Genomic DNA, 21,579 nt, shown 5'->3' on the forward strand with positions numbered 1-21,579 from the left:
AAAAATTAAAATATATGCCCATATATAGCATTTTATTCAATCCAAATATATTTCAACTGGTAAATCAACAAACTGTGAAATATCCATATTATGGCAAAAAAAGAAACAAAACATGAATACATAAAACAGCAGAGATGAATCTCAGTTGCCTAAGTAAAAGAAGTCAAACACAACAGATTGCATACTGTATGATTTGATTTATAAAAAATTCTAAAAATGACAAACCTATACTGACAGCAGAGCAGTAGTTGGATAAAGACACCATCCACGAAAATTAACTCAAAATGGATCATATTCCTACATATAAATGCTAAAACTAGAAAACTCCTGGGAAAAGAAGACAAGTGTACATCTTCGTGACCTTGAAGAAAGCATCAGTTTCTCAGATATGACAACTAAAGCACAAGCAAAGAAAAACAGTTGTCATCAAAATTAAAAATTTCTGTGCTTCAAAGGGCACTATCAAGAAAATAAAAAGATAACCCACAAAAAGGAGAAAAATATTTGCAAATCACACATCAGACAAAGGTTTAGTATTCAGAACATAAAAAAAACTCTTACAAATACACAGTAAAAAGACAACCCATTATAGAATGGAAAAAGGATCTTGAACAGACATTTTTTCAAAGAAGATACACAACTAGCCAATAGATGCTCAATGATTTTATATTAAGGAAATGCAAATCAAAATTTCAATGAGATACCACTTCACATTCATTAGGATGTATAATCTAAAATATAGACAACAATTTTGCTTTTTAAAAAAAGGGAAAATACCAAGTGTTGGTGAAGATGTGGAGAAATCAGAACGCGCATACATTGCTAATGGAACTATAAAATGGTACAGCTGCTGTAGAAAACAGTTCAGCAGCTCCTCGTGTTAAATGTTATTTTATGACCTAGCAGTATCACTCCAAGATGTATATCTGAAAGAAATGAACACATATGTGCATACAAAAACTTGTACAGAATGTTTACAGCAGCATTTTTCACAACAGCCAAAAAGTTGAAAAAAAAACAAATGTCCATCAACTGATGAATGAATAAACAAAATGCATATATCCATAAAATGGAGTATTATTCAGCAGAAAGGAGGAATGAAGTACTGATACATACTACAACATCGATGAACCCTGAAAACATTATGCTAAGTGAAAGAAGTCAGACAAAAAAGCCACACGCTGTATAACTCAATTTGTATGAAATGCCCAAAACAGGCAAGTTCATAGAGACAGGCCGCAGGCTAATGGTTGCCTAGGGCTGGGGGTAACTGCTAATGAACATCAGGTTCCTTGCTGAGGTGATCAAAACGTTGTGCAATTAGATGGTGGCACAATTCTGTGAACACAATGCAAATCACTGAACTGTACACTTTAAAAGTGAGAAGTTTATGACATGTTAATTATGGTTTCATAATCTTTTTAAAAGATGATTGGCTCTTTAAAGTAAAAATGATAACTACATATTTAGGGAAGGGGCAAACAGAAATTTACTGATGTAAGATTTTCAAAGTATATGTGAAGTGGTAGAATGTTGCTTAAAGCAGACTGTGATAACTTTAAAATGTATACTGTAAATCCTAGTGGTAGACTGTAGTAAGTTAAATATATACACTGTACCCGTTGGAATAAGCTTCTACCAAATAAGGAAACAAGTAACACAGCTTTAAGAATAATATTAATAATACTGCATTATAACTGAAAAAACTTCCCTATGCCCTTAATTTCTGCTTCTTATACTCCATTTTCCTCCACCTAAAACATCCAGCCCTTATGTCACTAGGTCCTTAAAAATATTCTTCAGTGAAGACTGCTGCTTCTCCCAAACTTACCAGACTCATATAGAGGACTAGGCATGTTTCCTGATGCTTACAGATGCTAGCATGGACAAATATGAAGCATGTGTATTGGCATTTTCATTCTCACACTGATTTCACTACTTCCTGAGTAAACACACCTTCCTTACAACAAGCACTCTCAACATATCCTCCAGTCACTACCCAACATGAAATGAAGTTGAGACTCATGAAGATGAGACCATTCAACCTTCTTCATTACAACCTCCTGTTCTTTTGAAATACAAACCATTTGCTCAGATCCATCTCTAATTCTCTTCACTGAACTCTTCATCCTGCTCATCTTACTCAATGGTTTCTATACGGGCTCATATTTTTCTTTTGCACTCTATCAGAAGTCATTAGTCCATCTGATCTAACATTATTACCTTGGCCTCAAAGTTCTTTGAATGCCTCTGTTTAAATCTCCACGTCCAGGCCTATCCAGGGACAAGGAATTCACAGCTCCCACTATATCCTGCCTTCTGCTTTCCTCCTGCTACACTGAGGCAAGGTATATGAGAACTACAATGCTCCAGAAAGAGCACTAGATCTGGAGTCATAACACTTGGGTTCAATCCCTGCCCTAATACTATAGGAATTTAGGTCTGTTTCACTGGATATATGCTATCTTAAAATTAAGTCCCTGGAGCAGAATTTTAACTGGCATCTAAAAATACTCAACAGGTTATCATCCTTCACCCAGGTGAATTAACCTCAATTTTACTTTTCACATTCTCCATAAAAATTCCAAAGCTAAGATTACATCCACTTTGTATTCTATTTCACCTATTTAAGATTATGGACATTTTAATTGTATCAAAAATCTAGTGATACTGAAGTATCTTATGTTGTATGTCAAAGTAACTGAAAAGTATATGATTCTTTCACAACAAAAGAAATCATGAAAAGTATCAATCAAAACAGTACCTCAATATTTTTACTGGCCACATTCTTCACAACAGCAGGGAACAGTTCAGATGCATTTTTCCCTTTTGCAATCATCTGAAGAATAAAAGTAGAACATTAAAGCTGAATTTTCATTAAATTAGCCATTTGAAAACAAAACAAATTCTACATAAATTAGTATTTAGAAGATAAGCTATAGAAACAAACTACAGAATTAACAAGCTTAAATCTTTTTGAGTCATCTTACCTATCCCAACTATCTGCAGCAAAGAACAAACAATCTCGTTTACCAACATAAATACACAAATACACAGACACTAAGGAAGAAATACGTACTAATTCAAGACATACAATATTCATGAAAGTTTTCTCTGGTTAATGGGATTGCAAATACTTTTTAAATAGTTGTACTGTTCTTTATTTTCCAAGTTCTTACATTAAAGATGTAATGCATTTGTAAAGCGTGTGGGGATGGGGAATAAATTTTATTTTAAACAAACTACAGTCATTCTTTCTCCCTTGGCTTTCTTTTCATTGATCCCCCTACTTCTCCGACGATTATTTTTCAAAGATCCCTTCACCAGATCCACCTCCTTTCCCTGCTAAAGTTCCAAGGATGACCATCTGTTCAGGCTACACTGTTCTACAACCTCTGAAACTCCTAAGATTTCATTCACCTTCATGTCTTAACTCCTACCTCTATGGGGATCAATTTCCCAAACTTGAGCCCTAACTTTAAGCCCTAGTTCCACTTCTCTAAGTGAACATTATTTAGATCTCTCTCTCATCCAAAACTTGCTATATCTAAAACTAAACTCATTTTTCATGATAAAATGGGAATTCGTGCTAGAATTTCTTATTTCCATCCATTTTTCCAGATACCAAAAACCATGGAATTATCTTGGTCTCTTCTCACATCTACCCAGTAACCAGGTCCTGCTATGAATTCTCAGCACACTCATGTTAATCCCTTCTCCTCCTATTATCCTAGTATAGTCAGCATCACCTCACAGAGGACTTTTCCAACAATCTCTTCCTCCTGTCCCTCTAATGTACATCACCAACAGTTTAATATGTTTAAACCACTACTTTGCATGTCAGCCCCCCTCAAAGATTTCAAAAGACCCTGACTACCTAGACTCCAAACTATTTCATTTAATATTCAAATGACCTAAATGCACTTACGTCCCTTTGAGTTAATCAACCATTATTGTTCTATGCCAATGCTATTATCAAAGTAAGCTGATCTACTCACTACCTGAACATTCTTTTGCTTCTCTATGCTCGTACTTATATCCTGCCCCTAACTCAATTCTTTTTACTTTTCTAAGTTCTACCCTTCTATGTAGAGTATCATCAAATTCTAATTACTCTCCCTTGTTAGAGCCAACTCCTAACACCCCGTCCACTATGATGTCCAATCCTAATTTCCCCTAGAATTTTTAATCCACATTTTTCATTTATAATTTCCTACACGCTATCTTTCATTTCTATTTATTTCAGTTTTATGTCTACCTGTATTCCCATTTCCTTCATTCTCAGAATATATCTTTATGTCTCTTAATAGTCCAGACTTTGGTAGCCACAAAATAAAATTTTAACTACAGGATAATTTTTTGGAAAAGGGGTTATTTATGAATTACATATCATATCTAAGAAACTACCTAAAAAAGATGAAAGGCATTCGTTTTATGAATTTACAACAAATGTTTTATAAATACTATGTGACATTTTAAGCAATAATAATCCCAGTTAACAATTTCTCAGAAGATCTTTCTACATGCCAGCTCTCAAACACTCTACTACAAGCTAGTCTTTTCATATTCTATTCCCTTATCTGTGAAATTCTTCCCCCAGTGAATGGTCTTGCATCCTTGTTGAAAATCATGGCCATATATATGAGAGTCTTCTTTAAAGGCTTTCTATTGTGTATATATGTCTGTCTTTAGGCTGGTACCACACTGTTTTGATTATTGTAGCTTTGTAGTAAGTTTTGAAATCAGAAAGTGTAAGACTTCTAACTTTTTTCTTCTTTTTTCAGGATTGTTTTGGCCATTCAGAGTCCAGTAAGATTCCATATGGATTTTAAGACAAGTTTTTCTATTTTTGCAAAAAAATCACTGGGATTTTGATAGAAACTACACTGGATATAGATCATTTTGGGAATATTGACAGCTTAATATTAAGTCCTCCAATCAATGAACACAGGATGTCTTTCCATTTATTTTTGTCCTCTTTAATTTATTTCAGCAACATTTACAGTTTTCAAAGCACAAGTCTTTTGCATCCTTGGGTAAGTCTATTCCTATTTTATATTTTTTGACACTATCATAAATAGGATTGTTTTTGTAATTTCCTTTTGGTATTGATGATTGTTACTGTATAGAAACACAATTAATTTTTATGTGTTAATTTGGAAAGAGTTCTTATGGTGAGGGAGAGCCTCGGGGGGAGGTAATTAGGTTTATTCATTTATTTATTTTTAGAGGAAGTACTGGGGATTGAACCCAGGACCTCATACATGCTAAGCACTCTACCACTTGAGCTATGCCCTTCCCTCTTTTATGCGTTAATTTTGTATCCTGCAACTTTGCTAAATTTGTTAGTTCTAAAAGATTTTTGTGGAATCTTTAAGGTTTTCTAAATATAAAACCATGCTGTTTGTTAACAAAGACAGTTTTACTTCTTACTTTACAATTTGGATGCCTTTTATTTCTTTTTCTTGCCTAATTGCTGTGGCTTAAACTTCCAACAGTATGTTGAACAGAAGTGGTCAAAGTGGGCATCCTTGTTTTATTCCTGATCTTAGAGGAAAAGCTTTCAGTCTTTCATCATCACTAGCTGTGAATTTTTCATTTTTGGCCTTTAAAATGTTGAGGTAGTTTTATTCCTAGTTTGTTGAGTGTTTTATCATGAAAGGGTGTTGAACTCTGTCAACTTCTTTTTCTGTATCAATTAAAATAATTTTGATTTTCCCCCTTCATTCTGTTAACAAGGTATATGACAATAATGATTTTCATACACTGTTTATTTTTAAAATATTGAATAATAATCTAGATTAAAAAATTCAGATCTAAAAACACAATTAATGTTAAAATGCACTAATTTTTTTTTAACTCAGCAAGAAAAAGAGGTGAAATTGGGCTTAATTTCTTAACAATTTTAACTAGTTGCATTTTTTTCAAACAATAATAATGGGGAGAGAATTCAGAATTTTTAATTTATAAACAATTACTAGTTAATTTATAAATGAGCAGTAATTTTCAGACCCAAGTGCAACTCTGAAGAATCACCAGCCAAGAATACACAGAGAAATAGAAAATGAAGTGAACCTTGATTTATATTCTAGAAAGTACACTGAAGCAAAACTGACAGAAGGCCCATTAAGGTTTTACAGGCATTATATCACTAGTAAAAATACAGGCCTGCTAACTAGGAACTGGTCCTGATGTATATCAGCACGGCAGAAAAATCTTGTCCCTTTAAACAACTACCAACCTAAGAGCAAAAAAAGATGCCAACATCAGCCACAAGTTGAATACTTTAAATTACACACAGAACTGAAGCACTTCTGTAAGGGAGAATGAAAACAATGGATAAGCAATCAGTCTAGAAAAATGTAGACCAAAATGTTTATTATGATCATAACTCAAGATAGTAAGAATAATGCATGTTATTATTTTCTTCTTATATGTACTTTCTCAATTTTTTCCTACAACAGTGATGTATCATTTGAATTTGGTTTAATTTTTTATAAATGTTAAACAAAAAATATCTGAAACTTTGAAATTACTTTTAATTTTCTTAGGGTCAGTAATATCCAACCAAATACCTTGCAACATTTATGGCTATGAAATAATATATATCAATAAATTTAATTAGGAATTTTAAGAATCTTACCTATCAAAGAAAGGTTCAGATTTGGTCATTATCCCCATACTACAAAAACAAGCAAACTAATCTGAGAAAGGCCTTTAACAGTCAACATTTACTAACAGAAAATACATCAAAGATTTCAACACACCAAAATATTCCATTTCTTTAAGGACTCTGAATAATCAACTCATCAGTATTTTAGCTAAAAAACTTATTACAAGTTCACTATATGAAGCAATACATTTCACATTCTCTTAGCTCATATTTCATCAAGCCAAGATAAAATATGAACATGTGCTTCAAACATTAGACATATATTTTTCAAGAATAACAAGAAAAATAACATATTGTGTTTCAACTTGAGTCCTGCTGCGTAATAAATGACCACAAGATTTTGAAGTAGGTAGCTTTTTTTCCCTAAGCATGCTTTGGCATACATGAGATTTTATTCAACATACGAATCATTGAAAACATTTCCCCATGATTCTAAATAAGTCTCAGACATTACCAAAGAAAGATAATAAAATGAACTGAGACTATCATTGTGGTTTCTTGCTGGTAGATATTGCTGACAAGATTCTCTGCTGAATCGCAGGACTACTGACTGTGAAAGATAGTCAGATGTGCACTGTCAACATTTTGATATATATTAGAAAGTAATGTGGTAAAACAAATAAAAAATGCTTAAAATTCTGGCAGACTAAAATTTAGAAATGTTTAAAGGTTTTTAATTCTGAAACTAAGGTCTTAAAACTATTCAGTAATCACATGAGGTGATAAAACCCCATATTCAGGGCTCGTGAAACCCAATTCATAAAGAGAAATGTAAACATTGAAAACTATATTTAAAAAATCCAAGAAATTTTGAAGCCAATACATAACTCTGCTAACTGATCTCCGTCAAACTACTTGACCCAACAGATGTACTGAAATGATGCACACATGTGCATAACATTTTAAAATGATTTTTAAAGCTTCCACATAGAAATATGGTGCTAACTAGAAATCAAACTAAAAACGGGACAAAAGTAAAGGTGAACAAATGACTGTTACAATACCTGACTGGAAAAAATTTCAAGAAAAATAACTACTAGTTATTTAATAAAAGGAGAAATTAGCAAATAATTGCTAGTTTAAAATTGAAATACAGTATTTAGTATCATTCAGAGACACAAAATATTTAGACAAACTATTGACAAAATAATAGAACTTAAAATCTAACACTAAAAACTATACTACATTGTTGAAATTAAAAATGACTGAAACAAATACAATCATGATCACGGATCATGAGACAAAATGGTGTTAAAATGTGAATTCTCCCAAAATTGATCTATACATTTAATGCAATTCAAATTTAAATCCCAGTAGACTTTTTTTAAAAATAGAAACTGACAAGCTTCTAAAATTTACATGGAAGTGCAAAGGCCATAACATAAACAAAGCAATCTTTAAAAAAAAAAAAAACAACTTGAAGACTTACAGTGTTTTATTTTAAGGCTACAGAAATCAAGAGTGAGGTATTGGTAAAACGAGAGCCACAAAGATTCGTGAACCAGAAGAGAAAGTTCAGATGTGGACACACAAACATGTAAACTGATTTTCACTTGAGATTGAAATTTGGTGGGGGAAGGACAGCCTTTTAATAACAAATAGTCTGGGAAAAATTAGATATGCATGTGCAAGACAAACAAACAAAAACCTTGGCTTTTCACCTAACACTATACATAAAATTAATACAAAATGGATCATAGACCTAAACATATAAGCTAAAAACAGGGACGGGGGAATCTTTGCAACCTTAGAGCAGGCCAAGATGGCTTAAATAACAACTCACGCTATGACTCTAGCTTAGGCCTAATCAAAAACCTCAACAGAGGACAAAAAGAAAACTATAGTTCAACATCACTTAGACACAGAGAAATATAACTACTTGAATTCTAAAGGATATATTAGAATCAAGAGGAAAACATTACAAATATTTCCAATAAAATCAAAACCAAGATAGTGTTATCTTCTACCACCCCTACAACATCATAGAGGAGCTTTATCCATGCAAATATATAAGAAAAGCAAAAAAGAGATTAAAATATTTGGAAAAATATACAAATCTGTCATAATTTCCAGACAATGTAATTATCCATCTAGAAAACCAAACAAAGAAACAAAAAACTATGAGAGCTAAGAAGAGAGTTCATTTAAGGAGATCAAATGAAAGAACAGAAACTAGTCCTTTGTTTTCCTATACACCAGTAATAATTTTAAAAATATAATGAAGGGCACCATTCTTAATGGCAACTAAGATTTAAAAGTACGCAGAAATGAATCTAACAAGGAATACTCAAGACCTCTATAATAATAACTATGAACAATAAATACAATGCTACTGAAAGACAGGGAAAGAGGGAGGGAAGGAAGATGGAAATACATAAATTCCATATTATCCTAATCAAAATCCCAAAACAATTCTTAACATAACTTGACAATTTGACCATAAAGTTTATGTGGAAGATGAAACTTTTACTTTTTACACCTCAATATTATTTGAAAATTTGCAAATATGTATTTCTGCCACTTGTATAGTAAAAGAATAATTTTTCCAGATCTACTGAAATATAACTGACATGGAACATTATATACGTTTAAGGTGCCAACAGGTACAAGAAAACATGCTCAACATCACTAATTATGAGGGAAATGCACATCAAATCCACAACGAGATATCACCTCAAGCCTGTTAGAACGGCCGTCACCAAAAAGACAAGAGGTAACAAGTGTTGGCAAGGATGCAGATAAAAGAGAAATACTGAACAATGTTGGTGCTGATGTAAATTGGTGCCACCACTATGGAAAACAGTACAAAAGTCCTCAAAAACTAAAAATAGAGCTACCATAGCTACCACATGATCCAGCAATTCTACTTCTGGGTATATATCAAAGGAAATGAAATCAGGATAATGAAGAGATATGTACACCTGCATGTTGACTGCAGCATTATACACAATGGTCAAGATATGGAAACAACCTAAATGTCTGTCAGTGGGTGAATAGATAAGGAAGAATGTGTGTGTGTGTGTGTGTGTGTGTGTGTGTGTGTGTGTGTGTGTGTGTGTGTGTGTTCGTAATGGAATATTATTCAGCTATGAAAAAGAAGGAAATTCTGCCATTTTTGAAAACATGGATAGATCTTGAAGGCATTATGCAAAGATAAAGAATAATTTTTAATTAATAATCATTTTCCTACAGTTACAAGCTTCCTAAGGAGAGACAGTCTATAGCTAATAAACATATATGGCTACATTTATATTTCTTTATGATGTTTATTTACACTGACATTACATTTATGATAGTCAAGTAGCCTAGATGATGAGAATATCAATTTTTACTTCTTTATCAGTTTGAGAGAGGAATATAGAAAAAACAACCAAATATCTCTTTTTTGGATTTAGGAATTTCAATAGTATCCTCAGCTTTAGTGAAATAGTTTACCTTAATGGGATGTGAAGTCAAAGTTTAATGAAATTATTAAAAGCACCACCTGCTTTATATGGTAGTGCAGGGCTGTAACCTGCAGGAATGCAAGCTGAGAGCAGGTAAAGCAATCTTGATAATCAACTGTAAAACTTATAATTGACCTATGACTTCTAAAAATTTTGTAAAAACATTTAAAACACTTGTATTACTGTCAGTTAGAAATGTATAGAAAAATGAAAAATAGTAAAATTAATATTTATTTAATACACTGTAACATAAAACATTAGAAACACTGAGAATTAACTTACAAAACGTAGTTTGAATGGACTTGACTTATTCTCATCTTTCAAGGTACTGAGCAAGCATCTCTTCTATACCGTGGTAAATTACCCTTTGTAAGTTTGGATCGGCTTCCAACATTGTATCCTTTGCACTTACAATGGTGTGAATTATCTCCCAGAATTATTTTAATGTGAAGTTTTTTGGCAGCATCACTTCCTCTGGCATAGCTTCATCCTTTTCATCACAATCATTTTCCTCATTTATGTCGAAAAGCTCACCTTACTTAAGTTCCTCTAGCTACATATTTAGAGTCTTTCAAAAAGTGGCAGTGTCACTATTTCCATAGTCAGCTATTTCTCTATAATTCCATTTACATTCTATATATGCATTTCATTTCCAGTCTTATCACTTTTCATTTCCTTGCCAAATTTTCATCTGTGTTGACCAAATTCCTTTTATTTATCCATTTCTGTAAAATGTCAAGTGGGCTACTCACTGGGAAACAAGGAGGAAACACTACTACATGCTTTGCAGTCTGTGCATGAACTGAGTAACATACACAGTGACCAATCACTAAAAGTTACTTTGAAAGAAGTAACCTGACTGGTCACTGTTCATGATGTACACTTGTTATCCACATGGTGAGTTGTGGACTGAAGAGTCAGTGATGAAGTTTGTACATTTTCCAACTACTAAGTTAATATACCAGGATAACTGAAATGTTAACCATGTTGTCAGGGGACTGGTGTTATTTAATTAAGCTGTGGTAACTGAAATTCAAATACCAAAGCCACGCAAAGCAAGAACTACTTGTCCGTAAGTGCTATTATTTATATAACATAACATTAACAAATGAAAAATTTACAAAAGAATCTTCAACATTTGTCTTTTTAACCAAATGACATATATCTGAATGCAAGAATCAAGCAATTTACAGGTGTTCTACAGGTACAATTAGTCCCTGACTTCTATATATTTGATTTACGTAACTACTGACCTTTTAACAGAACATATTCACACTCATAGTCATTCTTCATAAATGGGATGTGGACTTTAATATGTCAAGAAAAGAAAGGAGATTTCAAACTCTCATATGGTGGCATTGCCTGCTAGAAAACAGGACTGTTTCAGTTCTGTTGTCAACCTACTACAGCAGAGTTTATTTGTGCAATTATGCAAATTTATCACATTTTGACCTTATATAAAAACGTATGAGAAACAGAATCAGCAATGGTGGTGAAAAAAGCATAGTATTAAGATAGGTTTTATGAATTTAACTCCATTGAGACAAGCAGAACTCTTTAGCATCAGATAGTCACTGAATTAAGCCAGTTTTTTCACTGAATATAAACAATCAAATGAAAAAAAAAAATTAGGCTGAGACCAACACAAATTACAAAATATTTTATTTAAGATTTTACATATAATCAGAAATTGCATTATATTTTTAACTCTCTGACAGCGGATCCCCTCTACATAATAACATATTAGTCTATTGCTTGAATTCTGCATTACAATTGAAAACTTGCAAGTGCTCTAATACTCATTACAAGTTCTATGATGATACATGGACCAAAATATTTCTATTAGTAGTAATGGAATTTGAAAGTCAGAAGAAAGTATGCCCACAATTTTTAAGTCAAAGAATGACAAAGAAAATCCTTTAGCTCATTAGAATCCCTCTTTGTAAGAAGTCAAGATATTGTTGTATATAATCTTATTGTCTTCAAACTGATTAGCTCTCTGTATGTGATAGGAGAATTTCTTGATATTAGAGATATGGAAATCAAAACACAGAAAAGATAAAATTAGAACTAAAGTTTCTGAATTTTGTCACTTTATTAATTCTTCCAAAACATTTTAGAAGGGAAATTTTAAGTTGATAATAAAGAGCAGATGGGATGTTCAATTTGGTATTTAATATATTCTTTAATACATATTTTTAATATATCACTACTTGTTATGTATCCAAAAGTCAAAATGATCTACTATTTTACCTACCCCTACAATCCGTTTCATAGCATCCAACTTAGCAGAATCTTTGTTGCTCTCTAACATTTGCTTTAGGTCTTCATTCCTATAAAGAAGAAAAGAAAAAAATCGCATATTTAGATTTTAACATACATAGCTATTAAAATACATAATTTTAATAATATAAGAATTAGAAATAATATAATAGGGAATGTTACATAACTGCTTTCTTATTTATAATTAAATATATATTTTTCATCTAACCCTACACAACAGTATCAAAGTGCTATGCTGTCATGAAGCTTATCAATGAAACAAAAAATATAAAACTGTACCTCAGTTCCGGGCAAAATATCAACAAACAGAGGCATACAGATTCTCTTTTGTATAATCATCAGATAAAAAGAAATGAGAAAAATTCGTGAATCAGCACTAAAATATTTGCATCAGCCAAAAAGAGCTTTCTTCAGAATATGTCTAGAAAGAGCAATTAATAAAAAAAAGACTATCCTCCATTCACACATCCCTTTTTTCTCCCTACCACACAAAAAGAAAAAAACATAAATATGAAGGGAGACCCAAATTGATATGCCCTAATTCAAAGAATTAGGTAAAGGCAATCTTAATATCTAAATGAAAGGATGAAGTAATGAACCAGAGCAGTAAGTGATAAATACAGGACAGATTCAAGAGCTCCTTAAAAGTTTAATTCAGGGCGATGTAGTGACTGAATGCAAAGGATAAGACAGGGGCACTCAATAAGGATGCCCCCATCCCCACTTTGGATAATCAGGCAGATGATGATGACACCAAGTAAGATAACTTTGCTGACGAGGTAGACATTTTCTCCTTTCCAACGCCGTATGCTATATAAACATCCTTAAAAGATAATCCAGAAGAAAACTACTAGTGCCTTTACACAGAAGTGCAGCAAAACAGAGAAAAACCCATAGCCAACTGTCTCCCAATAGTTTTTTTTTTTTGTTCACAACTGACTTGCCTCTATTCTTCAAAGTGAACCTTCCCCCAGCAAATTCAAAAATAAACCCCAAGTTAAAAAAAAATGGTAATTTGCAATCTCTAATCATTTTTCTTTCAACATGGCAGAATAGACTTTTGAAACAATTACTATAAAGCTAGGCAGAGAGTTCTTAGACTTCACACCAAAACCATAGTCCACAGAAGGGAACAATGATTAACTGAATTTCATGAAAATTTAAAAACCTGCTCCAGGAAAATCTCTTACTGCTTATAATAAAGTGAGAAAGAAAGATAGATTGAAGGAACAGTTAAGCAAAAAGGAACTAGAACTTGAAGATTTGGAAAATTCTCAGCTTATCCACATTGCAAAAATCAAGAAAGTGTCTTCAGAAAGAACACCAATGGTATGGCTAGAAAATCACTTGCTAACGAGATCACAGTGCCACTCACAGATTTAATCAGACATCTCACCTGAAGCCAGGGATAGAGCTGCGATTACACAAGCAGAGACACTGCCAGCTAGGACTAAAGAAGGGAGATGAGACAAAACAAAAAAGGCTGTCAGACTTCTGGGATTCCACGGGGCAGGGCAATGTGAGGAAGGCAGCCACTTACAAGCCTCAGAAGAAACCAAACCTGCCAACACCTCAACCTTAGAGTCCTAGACTCAAATGTGAGAAATAAATGTCTATTGACCAAGCCATTCAGTCTGGTATTTTGCCAGAGCAGCCCCAGCAAACTAATACAGACATTAATAGACAATCACTGAAGGAAATATACAAGTGGCAAAAAAGCACATAAAAGATATTCAGCTTCATTAGCCATTAGCAAATCAAAACCACACCAAGACATCACTACACACATGTCATAAAACAGCAACAACACCAACTGATAGTGAGGATGTAGAGCTGGACTGCTCGCATACTGCTAGTGGGAACTATTAAAGGTTACAGATAGCCACCCTGGCAGTTTAGCAGATTCTTATAGAACTAAACCTGCAATTACCATACAGTAACTGATATCTGTAGGCAAGTATTCATGGCAGCTTTATTCCTACTAGCCAAAATGGAAATAATCCAAATGCCCTTCAATGGATAAACGGTTCTACAAACTGTGGTACATTCATAGCATGGAATACCACTCAGCAGTAAAAAAAAAAAAAAATAAACAAGCTGTTGATATCGGGACAACCCTGATTAACCTCCAGAGAAGTACACTGAGCAAAATTAATCCTAAAAGGTTACATACTGTGTCATAATGCAGCAGGACCCTATGGGGGCTTCCCTGGGACAGACATTTCCCCCATATCCTCTGCTGTAGCTCCTCTCAGAGGTACCTAGATAATAGTATCTGATGTACACTTTCTGAGTTGTTTTACAGATGCTAAAACCATCACCAAATGGAAGACGTTAACTACTTGATGATCACGAGTCCCCAGACCTATGGGTGCCTAAGGACTGATGATGTTCACTGCCCTGTTACCTCACCATTCACCAATCAGAGAACTGTGCACAAACCAACCACATACCCTGTGACCCTACCTCCCTCAGCTGGCTTTTAAAAATGCTTTGCTGAAACCCTCTGGGGAGTTCAGGGTATTCTGGACATGAACCACCAGTTCTTCCTGCCCTGCAATAAACCTTTCTCTGCCCCAAACTCTGAAGTTTCTGTTTGGCCTCACTGTGTGTCCGGCACACAAACTTGCTTTTGGGAATAGTATGATTTCACTTATACAGTGTCCTTGAAATAACAAAATCATAGAAATGGACAAAGATTAGTGGCTGCTGAGGGTTAAAAACAGGAAGGGAGAAGCATGGATACAAAAAGACAACACAAGAGCTCCCTATGGTTATGGAACTGTTATGTATCTTTACCTTCTGGTGGCTACATGAAATCACACTTGTGATAAAATGGAAAAGAACACCTGACCCAACACACACACACACACACACACACACACACAAACACACACAAGTAAGTATAAGTAACACTGGGGAAATCTGAACAAGACTGGTGGATTATGTCAATGTCAACATCTTGGTTATATTGTACTATCTATGGTTTATCATCGAAGGAAACTGGGTAAAGGGGACACAGGATCTATTACTTTTTATACCTGCATATGAATCTACAATTATCTCAAAATCAAAAGCTTAATTAGAAAACAATCATATAACAATTACAACTCATTTATAATATGACAAACCAATCAAAAAATAATGGTCAAAAAGTCTGAACAGACATCTCACAAAAGAAGATTAGGAGTATCAGTAAGTACATGAAAAGATATTTATGGTCATTGATTATCAGGAAACAAATTCGTAAGTGAGATACCACTACACACCCATTATAATAGCTGAAATTAAGACAATGTCCGTAACAAATGTTGCCAAGGCTATGGACCAACTAGAATTCTCACACACTGCTGGTAGGAATATAAAACAACCACTTCAGGAAAACTGAATTTCTTATAAATTTAAACATAAACCTACTATGTGATCCAGTCATTCCACTTCTCAGAGAAATAAAAACACATTTCCACATAATGACTTACATGAATATTCACAGCAGCTTTATTCATAGTAAAAAACTAGAAATAATCTAAATGTCCAACAGCAAAATGTGATTTAGCCGTATACTAGACTACCCAGCAATGAAAAAGAACTAACCACTGATACATGCAACAAGATGGATGAATCTCAAAATCATTATGTCAGTGAAAGAAGCCAGACATAAAAGAGCATGACTTAAGTCACTTAAAGTTCTAGAAAATGCAAATTAATCTGCAGTGACAGAACCAAGATCAGTGGTATCATAGGTAAAGGGAGAAATCAAAGGAACATTAAAAAATTTCTGATTCCATAAGAAGATGGAAATGTTCTTTATCTTCTTAATTGTGGTGGTGATTTAACAGGTTTATAGATCTGTCAAAACTCATCTAATTATAATCTTTAGGTGGATAATTTGTTGTATGCAAATTATACCTCCATAAAAATGATATTAAAAAGTTTTATAGTGTTTTATTCACTTTTGTGAATAAGACACAATCTTTTCAAAGAAGACTAAAACACATATATCTATTTCTGAGAAATATATTATTTGGGATCAGATAAGCCACTATTTCCATACATTGAAATTAAATTATCATATTTAAGCTTCAAGCTTACTCAAGAATTTAAATCACTGAATCTTATTTTAGGATATCAAAGGAAAATCTTAAATGACTATAGAAAACTAACAAGAAACTAAGACTGTAGTATTACAAAATGTAATCAACTACTTGGACTAGTTTATGATTAGTAATCTTTCACTAGTTTCTACAACAAACTCTCCAGAAAGAGATTAAGGAAATTTACTCCACACAGCTCCTTCAGGCAATATGGTTCAAGAACAGTAACAACAAAAACATGCGTCAGAGGCCCCTCCATCTCAGTTTAAGCTTAAAAATAGGTGAGAAGAGCTTCCTTTACTCCAAATAAATATAGCCTTGACAAAAATATTTTACTTTGTACATTTTACAAATTTAGGCCGAATGTAGGCAGTAAGCACTTACTAAGAATGAGTGATTGGTCATGTGTTGTTGTGGCCTGACTTGTGTCCCTTCCAATATTTGTATGTTAAAATGCTAACCCCCAATACCACAGAATGTAACTATATCTGGAGACAGAGCCTTTAAAGTGGGAATTAAATTAAAATGAGGTGGGCATTAATCCAATATGACTGATGTTTTATAACTACAGAACAGGGCAGACTCAGGAAGACCAAGAGATGACCCTGTGAGGGCACAGCAAGAAGGAAAACAACTGCAGGCCAGGGAGAGAGGCCTCAGGAGAAACCAAATCTATCAACACCTTGATATTAGATTTCCAGCCTCCAGAATTCCAGAAAAACTAATTTCTGCTGATTAGGCCACCAAGCTTGTGGCATTTTGTTACAGCAGTCCTAGCAAACTGATAAAGGAGTTAAATGTTACAAACTGTCATTGCAGTACATAAACAAATGAAAGATAAGTATACTTTTGCCAAAAAGAGTAAAGACAACGAGATTTACTATGAAAAAAATTACTCTTTCTTTCCAAGCAGCTCATAAAATTAAATGCAATGGTGAACACTAGCCAGACACAAAAATAATTCAATTAACTGTAACAACTCTTGAATTTAAAATAGTTAGAAAGTATGTAAATAGTAAGACAGCAACATATAAGGACTATATGTGAGGATATACAACTACCAAATATAAAATACTGTAATTGTTCACTGCAATGAATGTAGAATTCCTTCCTAAAACTTCTCATTCTTTCACATTACACAGGTAACTGAAAGGGAATAAAAATTAATGAAACCACAAATGAGGTTTTTTCCCTCCTAATTTTTGTTCTTGTCCTATTTTACTTACTGACCATGTAGATATTTATAAATGAAAAGCCAAAAACCTAAAAGAAACCTTGAAAAACTAATTGGGAAGAAGAAAGCGAAAAAAGCTGAAGTGATAAGGAAGTAGCAATAAAATGTGATCGCACATATGCATGCCAAAAAAAAGAAAGAAGATTCATTTTCATGTCTGAACTCCTTTTTTTTCCCTCAAATGTTCCACCACTCTTTCCACAAGTGTTATCTGGAGAGAGAAGTGAGCAATGAAGAATAATGAAGTGTCAATTTTTAGGACAGTCCAACCTCTAACCCCAGGTGTAATCTTATTCATGGCCTAATGGAAACTTGGTTTATTCCTCTTAGCTTGAGATGCCAGGGTCCCCTTCCCAACCACCTTAGGTCCTGACCTGCTCTCTCAAACCAAAAACAAGAAAACAGGAACCCGGTATTAAGGCCAAAGGTTTTGTTCTTCGTGTTTAACAGAAAAGATAAGTCTTCAACAATAAATACAAATATCTTTGGTGTTAACATGGGCAGAGAGCTAAATAACTCTGAGGTTCAGAGAAAAGACACAAATAAAATCCTAGGCACTGTTTCAACCTGACATAATATTCAACTTCTCAGATACCTATTTTATGAACAGGTCTTTGTGAAAGAGAAATTACACATCTCCACCTAAGTGCCTCTTCACTTGTCACCAAAACAGTAAAGATTTGGGAGTTAATACTATAACACCTAGTTTGCCCTCAAAATATGTTCACTTGTATTGAGCCATTTAAGGTCTACCTTGTTCGTTACATGGATTCAAATGTAGCCTATTAACATACATTAACCTTAAGAATTAAGAAATTTTTTTGCTAAATACCAAAAGAGTTAATTCAAACTAATGCTGAAGTAGTAATATATTCACTGACTCTTTGCCAAAAACCAATACGTGTTTCAAATATACATATATATATATTTAGTTTACCTAATTCTACATTTACCTATTTACCTGTAGCTTTCCAGCTTTGAGTATTAGAATATTAACTTTATTTTTACATAAGTGACATCTTGTGGTGTTAAGCGGTATAACTTTTCCTTTCATGCTCAAAATAGGCCTATTTTTATAGTTTCAAGAAACAGAGAAAAAACATAACTGGGAAGTTAAAGAAAATGTTATTATCACCAAAAAGTCAGTTTTATTTCAGCACCAGTATAAAGCAGTAACTATAATCGAAAAGCAAAATCTTACCTGTTACCCATAAGAACTTGAGGTAGTAGGGCTTTTCACATAATATAAATTACTTCTTTTTTAAAAAATCTTTAATTTATAACTTATTAAAATCTTCTACTTCTTTTAAATAAAATATAAATTAACGGGGAAATTAACACTATGTAGCACTGTACACTGTCTCAGTGCTATTCAAAATGTGATCTGAGAAAGACCACAATCCACAAATTTTTGTTACTAGTACATAAGGAGATGTAAATAGAATCTGAAAGCAAGCACTTAGAGCAATCAAAAAGTGTAATTCTATATTTTTGAATCTAATAGAAAATTGAGCTTTTATTTTGCGTGCTTTTTTCATTTTGTTTTTCTAGCAATTTATTGTTTATTGTATTTTACAGAAGTATCCATTCATAATTGTCTGGAAATTGAAAAGGAAAAAAAAAAAAAAGGCCCTTCACCAGTTAGCACTGCACTACACAATTACCTCCTTTTCCCTCAAAAGACTCACCAAAATGTGAGTACCATGAAAAGCAACACCTGAAATTTAAATCCACCAATGTTGGATTGGGAAAAGTGATGAGGAATAGTGATTTCCAAATGGAACTACATCCCCAAAAGGATGCATCAAAACCTCTGAGAAGAGAGCTAGACCTTTCTCAAGCTCTGTTAAAAAATCCTAGGACATGGGCATGCTCCTCTTCATGTTTTGAGGACTACTCAAATGAAAGATGCTTCTACTCCAAATGATGCACTGGGCATATAAATAGGTAGGCAAAAAACAAAACAACAACAAAAAAGGCTGGGACTAAGAGTCAGAATCCACTTTTTTCTAGTGCTACGCAGCTAAAGGATTGGCCGCCTTCATAATTAGTTTATGTGCACAAGGTGATGGCTTAACAACTTTCAGTTCAGTTAGGGCCTGTCCATCCCTTGGATGACACTCAGAAGCTCACGTAGTTTTTAGCATAAAGCATTCACAATAAATACAAGAGTGAGTAAGAAACAGAAAACTCCAACTGCCTAATCATCTATCTATTAACCATCTAAGGAGAAGCCATGAATTATCTAAGTATGAACTTCTGTGAACTCTTACATTGTTTGCAAAATTAAAAAAGAATAGTCTACAATTGCTATTACCACACCCTCAACCCTTGGTAATCTTCTTCTCTCTTACTTCTCTATTAAAACTTCTGTCACAAAAGCAACAACTTCCTTATTTAAAAACCCAATGCAAAAAAAAAAAAAAAAAAACAAAAAAACCCAATGCAAAAATCTCATGAATACTTTTAAATTATTCCTCTATATTTGATCCAATTGACCAGTACTCCTCCATCTTGAAATTCCCTCTTCCCTTAGATTTTGTAACGCTAGTCTCATTTGGTTCTCATTTGCATTTGTGACACACCAATGAACAAAAATAACAAAAATCCTTGCCTTTGCAGAGTTTTTACTTTAATAAGCAAAATAGACAACAAACATACATAATAAAAAAGCAAATTTTAAGTCATGAGATGGTATGAGGGAAAAATACAGCAGAGGGAGAAAGAACGCAGGAAGGAAAGAAGGGGGTAATTTCAAATGGGGTGATCAGAATAGGCTAAATAAAAAGACATCTGAACAAAGACATCCAAGTGAGGTAGGAAGCCAGGCAGATATGGGAGGGGAAGGACAGGGAGGAAGGGCACTCTCGAGGCAAAGAGACAATGAAAGGAGGGTAAATAACACTGAAGATTTTGGTGTTTACTCTGAATGAAGTAAGGAACTGGAGGGTTAAGAATAGAGAGGAGTCATAACCTAATACACATCCAGAACCATTTTGCTGTTATGTTTAGAATACATCGCAGAGACTTCCAGATCTGCCCGTGATGCTGTAGCTTGTAAGAATCTAAACCTGCCACAGAAAATAACTATAAAAGTTGGAAAAAACAAATAAAATAACTTTCTAAAGGCATTGGATATCAACCCATGCAGTCTGGACTTAAAGGGCCAAGATTCTGGAAAGAAGAAAAGAAGACAAAGTGAGCCTTTCACTCACATCAGCTGTTTCCCTGAGTGTATTTCCCAAACTGTTAGCATCAAGGAGGAGTAACAGTTTTAAAAGACTGAGGAGACAGATGCTAAAGTTTGGGGCTACCAAAGGTACTGGAATGTGAAGGGTGAAATTACAGAGGAGGGAACCAGTGAAAAGGTACACAATAATCTGTGTACAAACTCCCTTCAGATAGCTGACTACATTTTCATGGGGCAAGATTTCAGAAAATCCGGTAGAAAACAGCAGCTGAGCGATTAAATACCTGAGCTGAGATTTCAGCAACCACACACTGCTGGGAAAGAAGGTGGAAATCAAGTCTCCCCCAAGTAGAGAGGCATTGGTAAATACCCTGGCCTTTCAGTTAAGGCCACAGAAGGGCCGCAACTAAGAGTAAGGATGTTTCCTAGGAGTATAAGAAAAAGTGAAAACAGACAAAACCTTAAAAAGCCAAAGACTGAGCTTAAACAGAATCAGAATGATCTGCTAGTACTCCACCTGCCTGTCAGGAAAAAACACAACCCTCTTCGGAAGAAGATGTGATACAGGGACTCATCAATGTTCTTATCCTAATTACCTAGCATTTGATTAAAACTTAAGAGAAAAGCTAAAAATGGGAAGAAATGACAAGAAAGAAAAA

At 33.8% G+C, this 21,579-nt stretch overlaps 1 protein-coding gene across 1 annotated transcript in view; it reads right to left on the reverse strand.

The window, feature by feature from the left end:
* The window catches only part of AP3B1 (adaptor related protein complex 3 subunit beta 1), a 220,474-nt gene that overhangs the window by 176,299 nt on the left and 22,596 nt on the right, over positions 1-21,579 (reverse strand). The window contains exons 2-3 of the mRNA XM_006186723.2: positions 12,377-12,452; positions 2,765-2,839 (exon numbers count right to left, since the gene is read on the reverse strand). Of these exons, the coding sequence (XP_006186785.1) occupies positions 2,765-2,839; positions 12,377-12,452 (151 nt within the window). The remainder of the gene's footprint in view (positions 1-2,764; positions 2,840-12,376; positions 12,453-21,579) is intronic.

The sequence above is a fragment of the Camelus ferus genome, chromosome 3 (genome assembly GCF_009834535.1).
Source record: "Camelus ferus isolate YT-003-E chromosome 3, BCGSAC_Cfer_1.0, whole genome shotgun sequence".
Lineage (NCBI taxonomy): Eukaryota > Metazoa > Chordata > Mammalia > Artiodactyla > Camelidae > Camelus > Camelus ferus.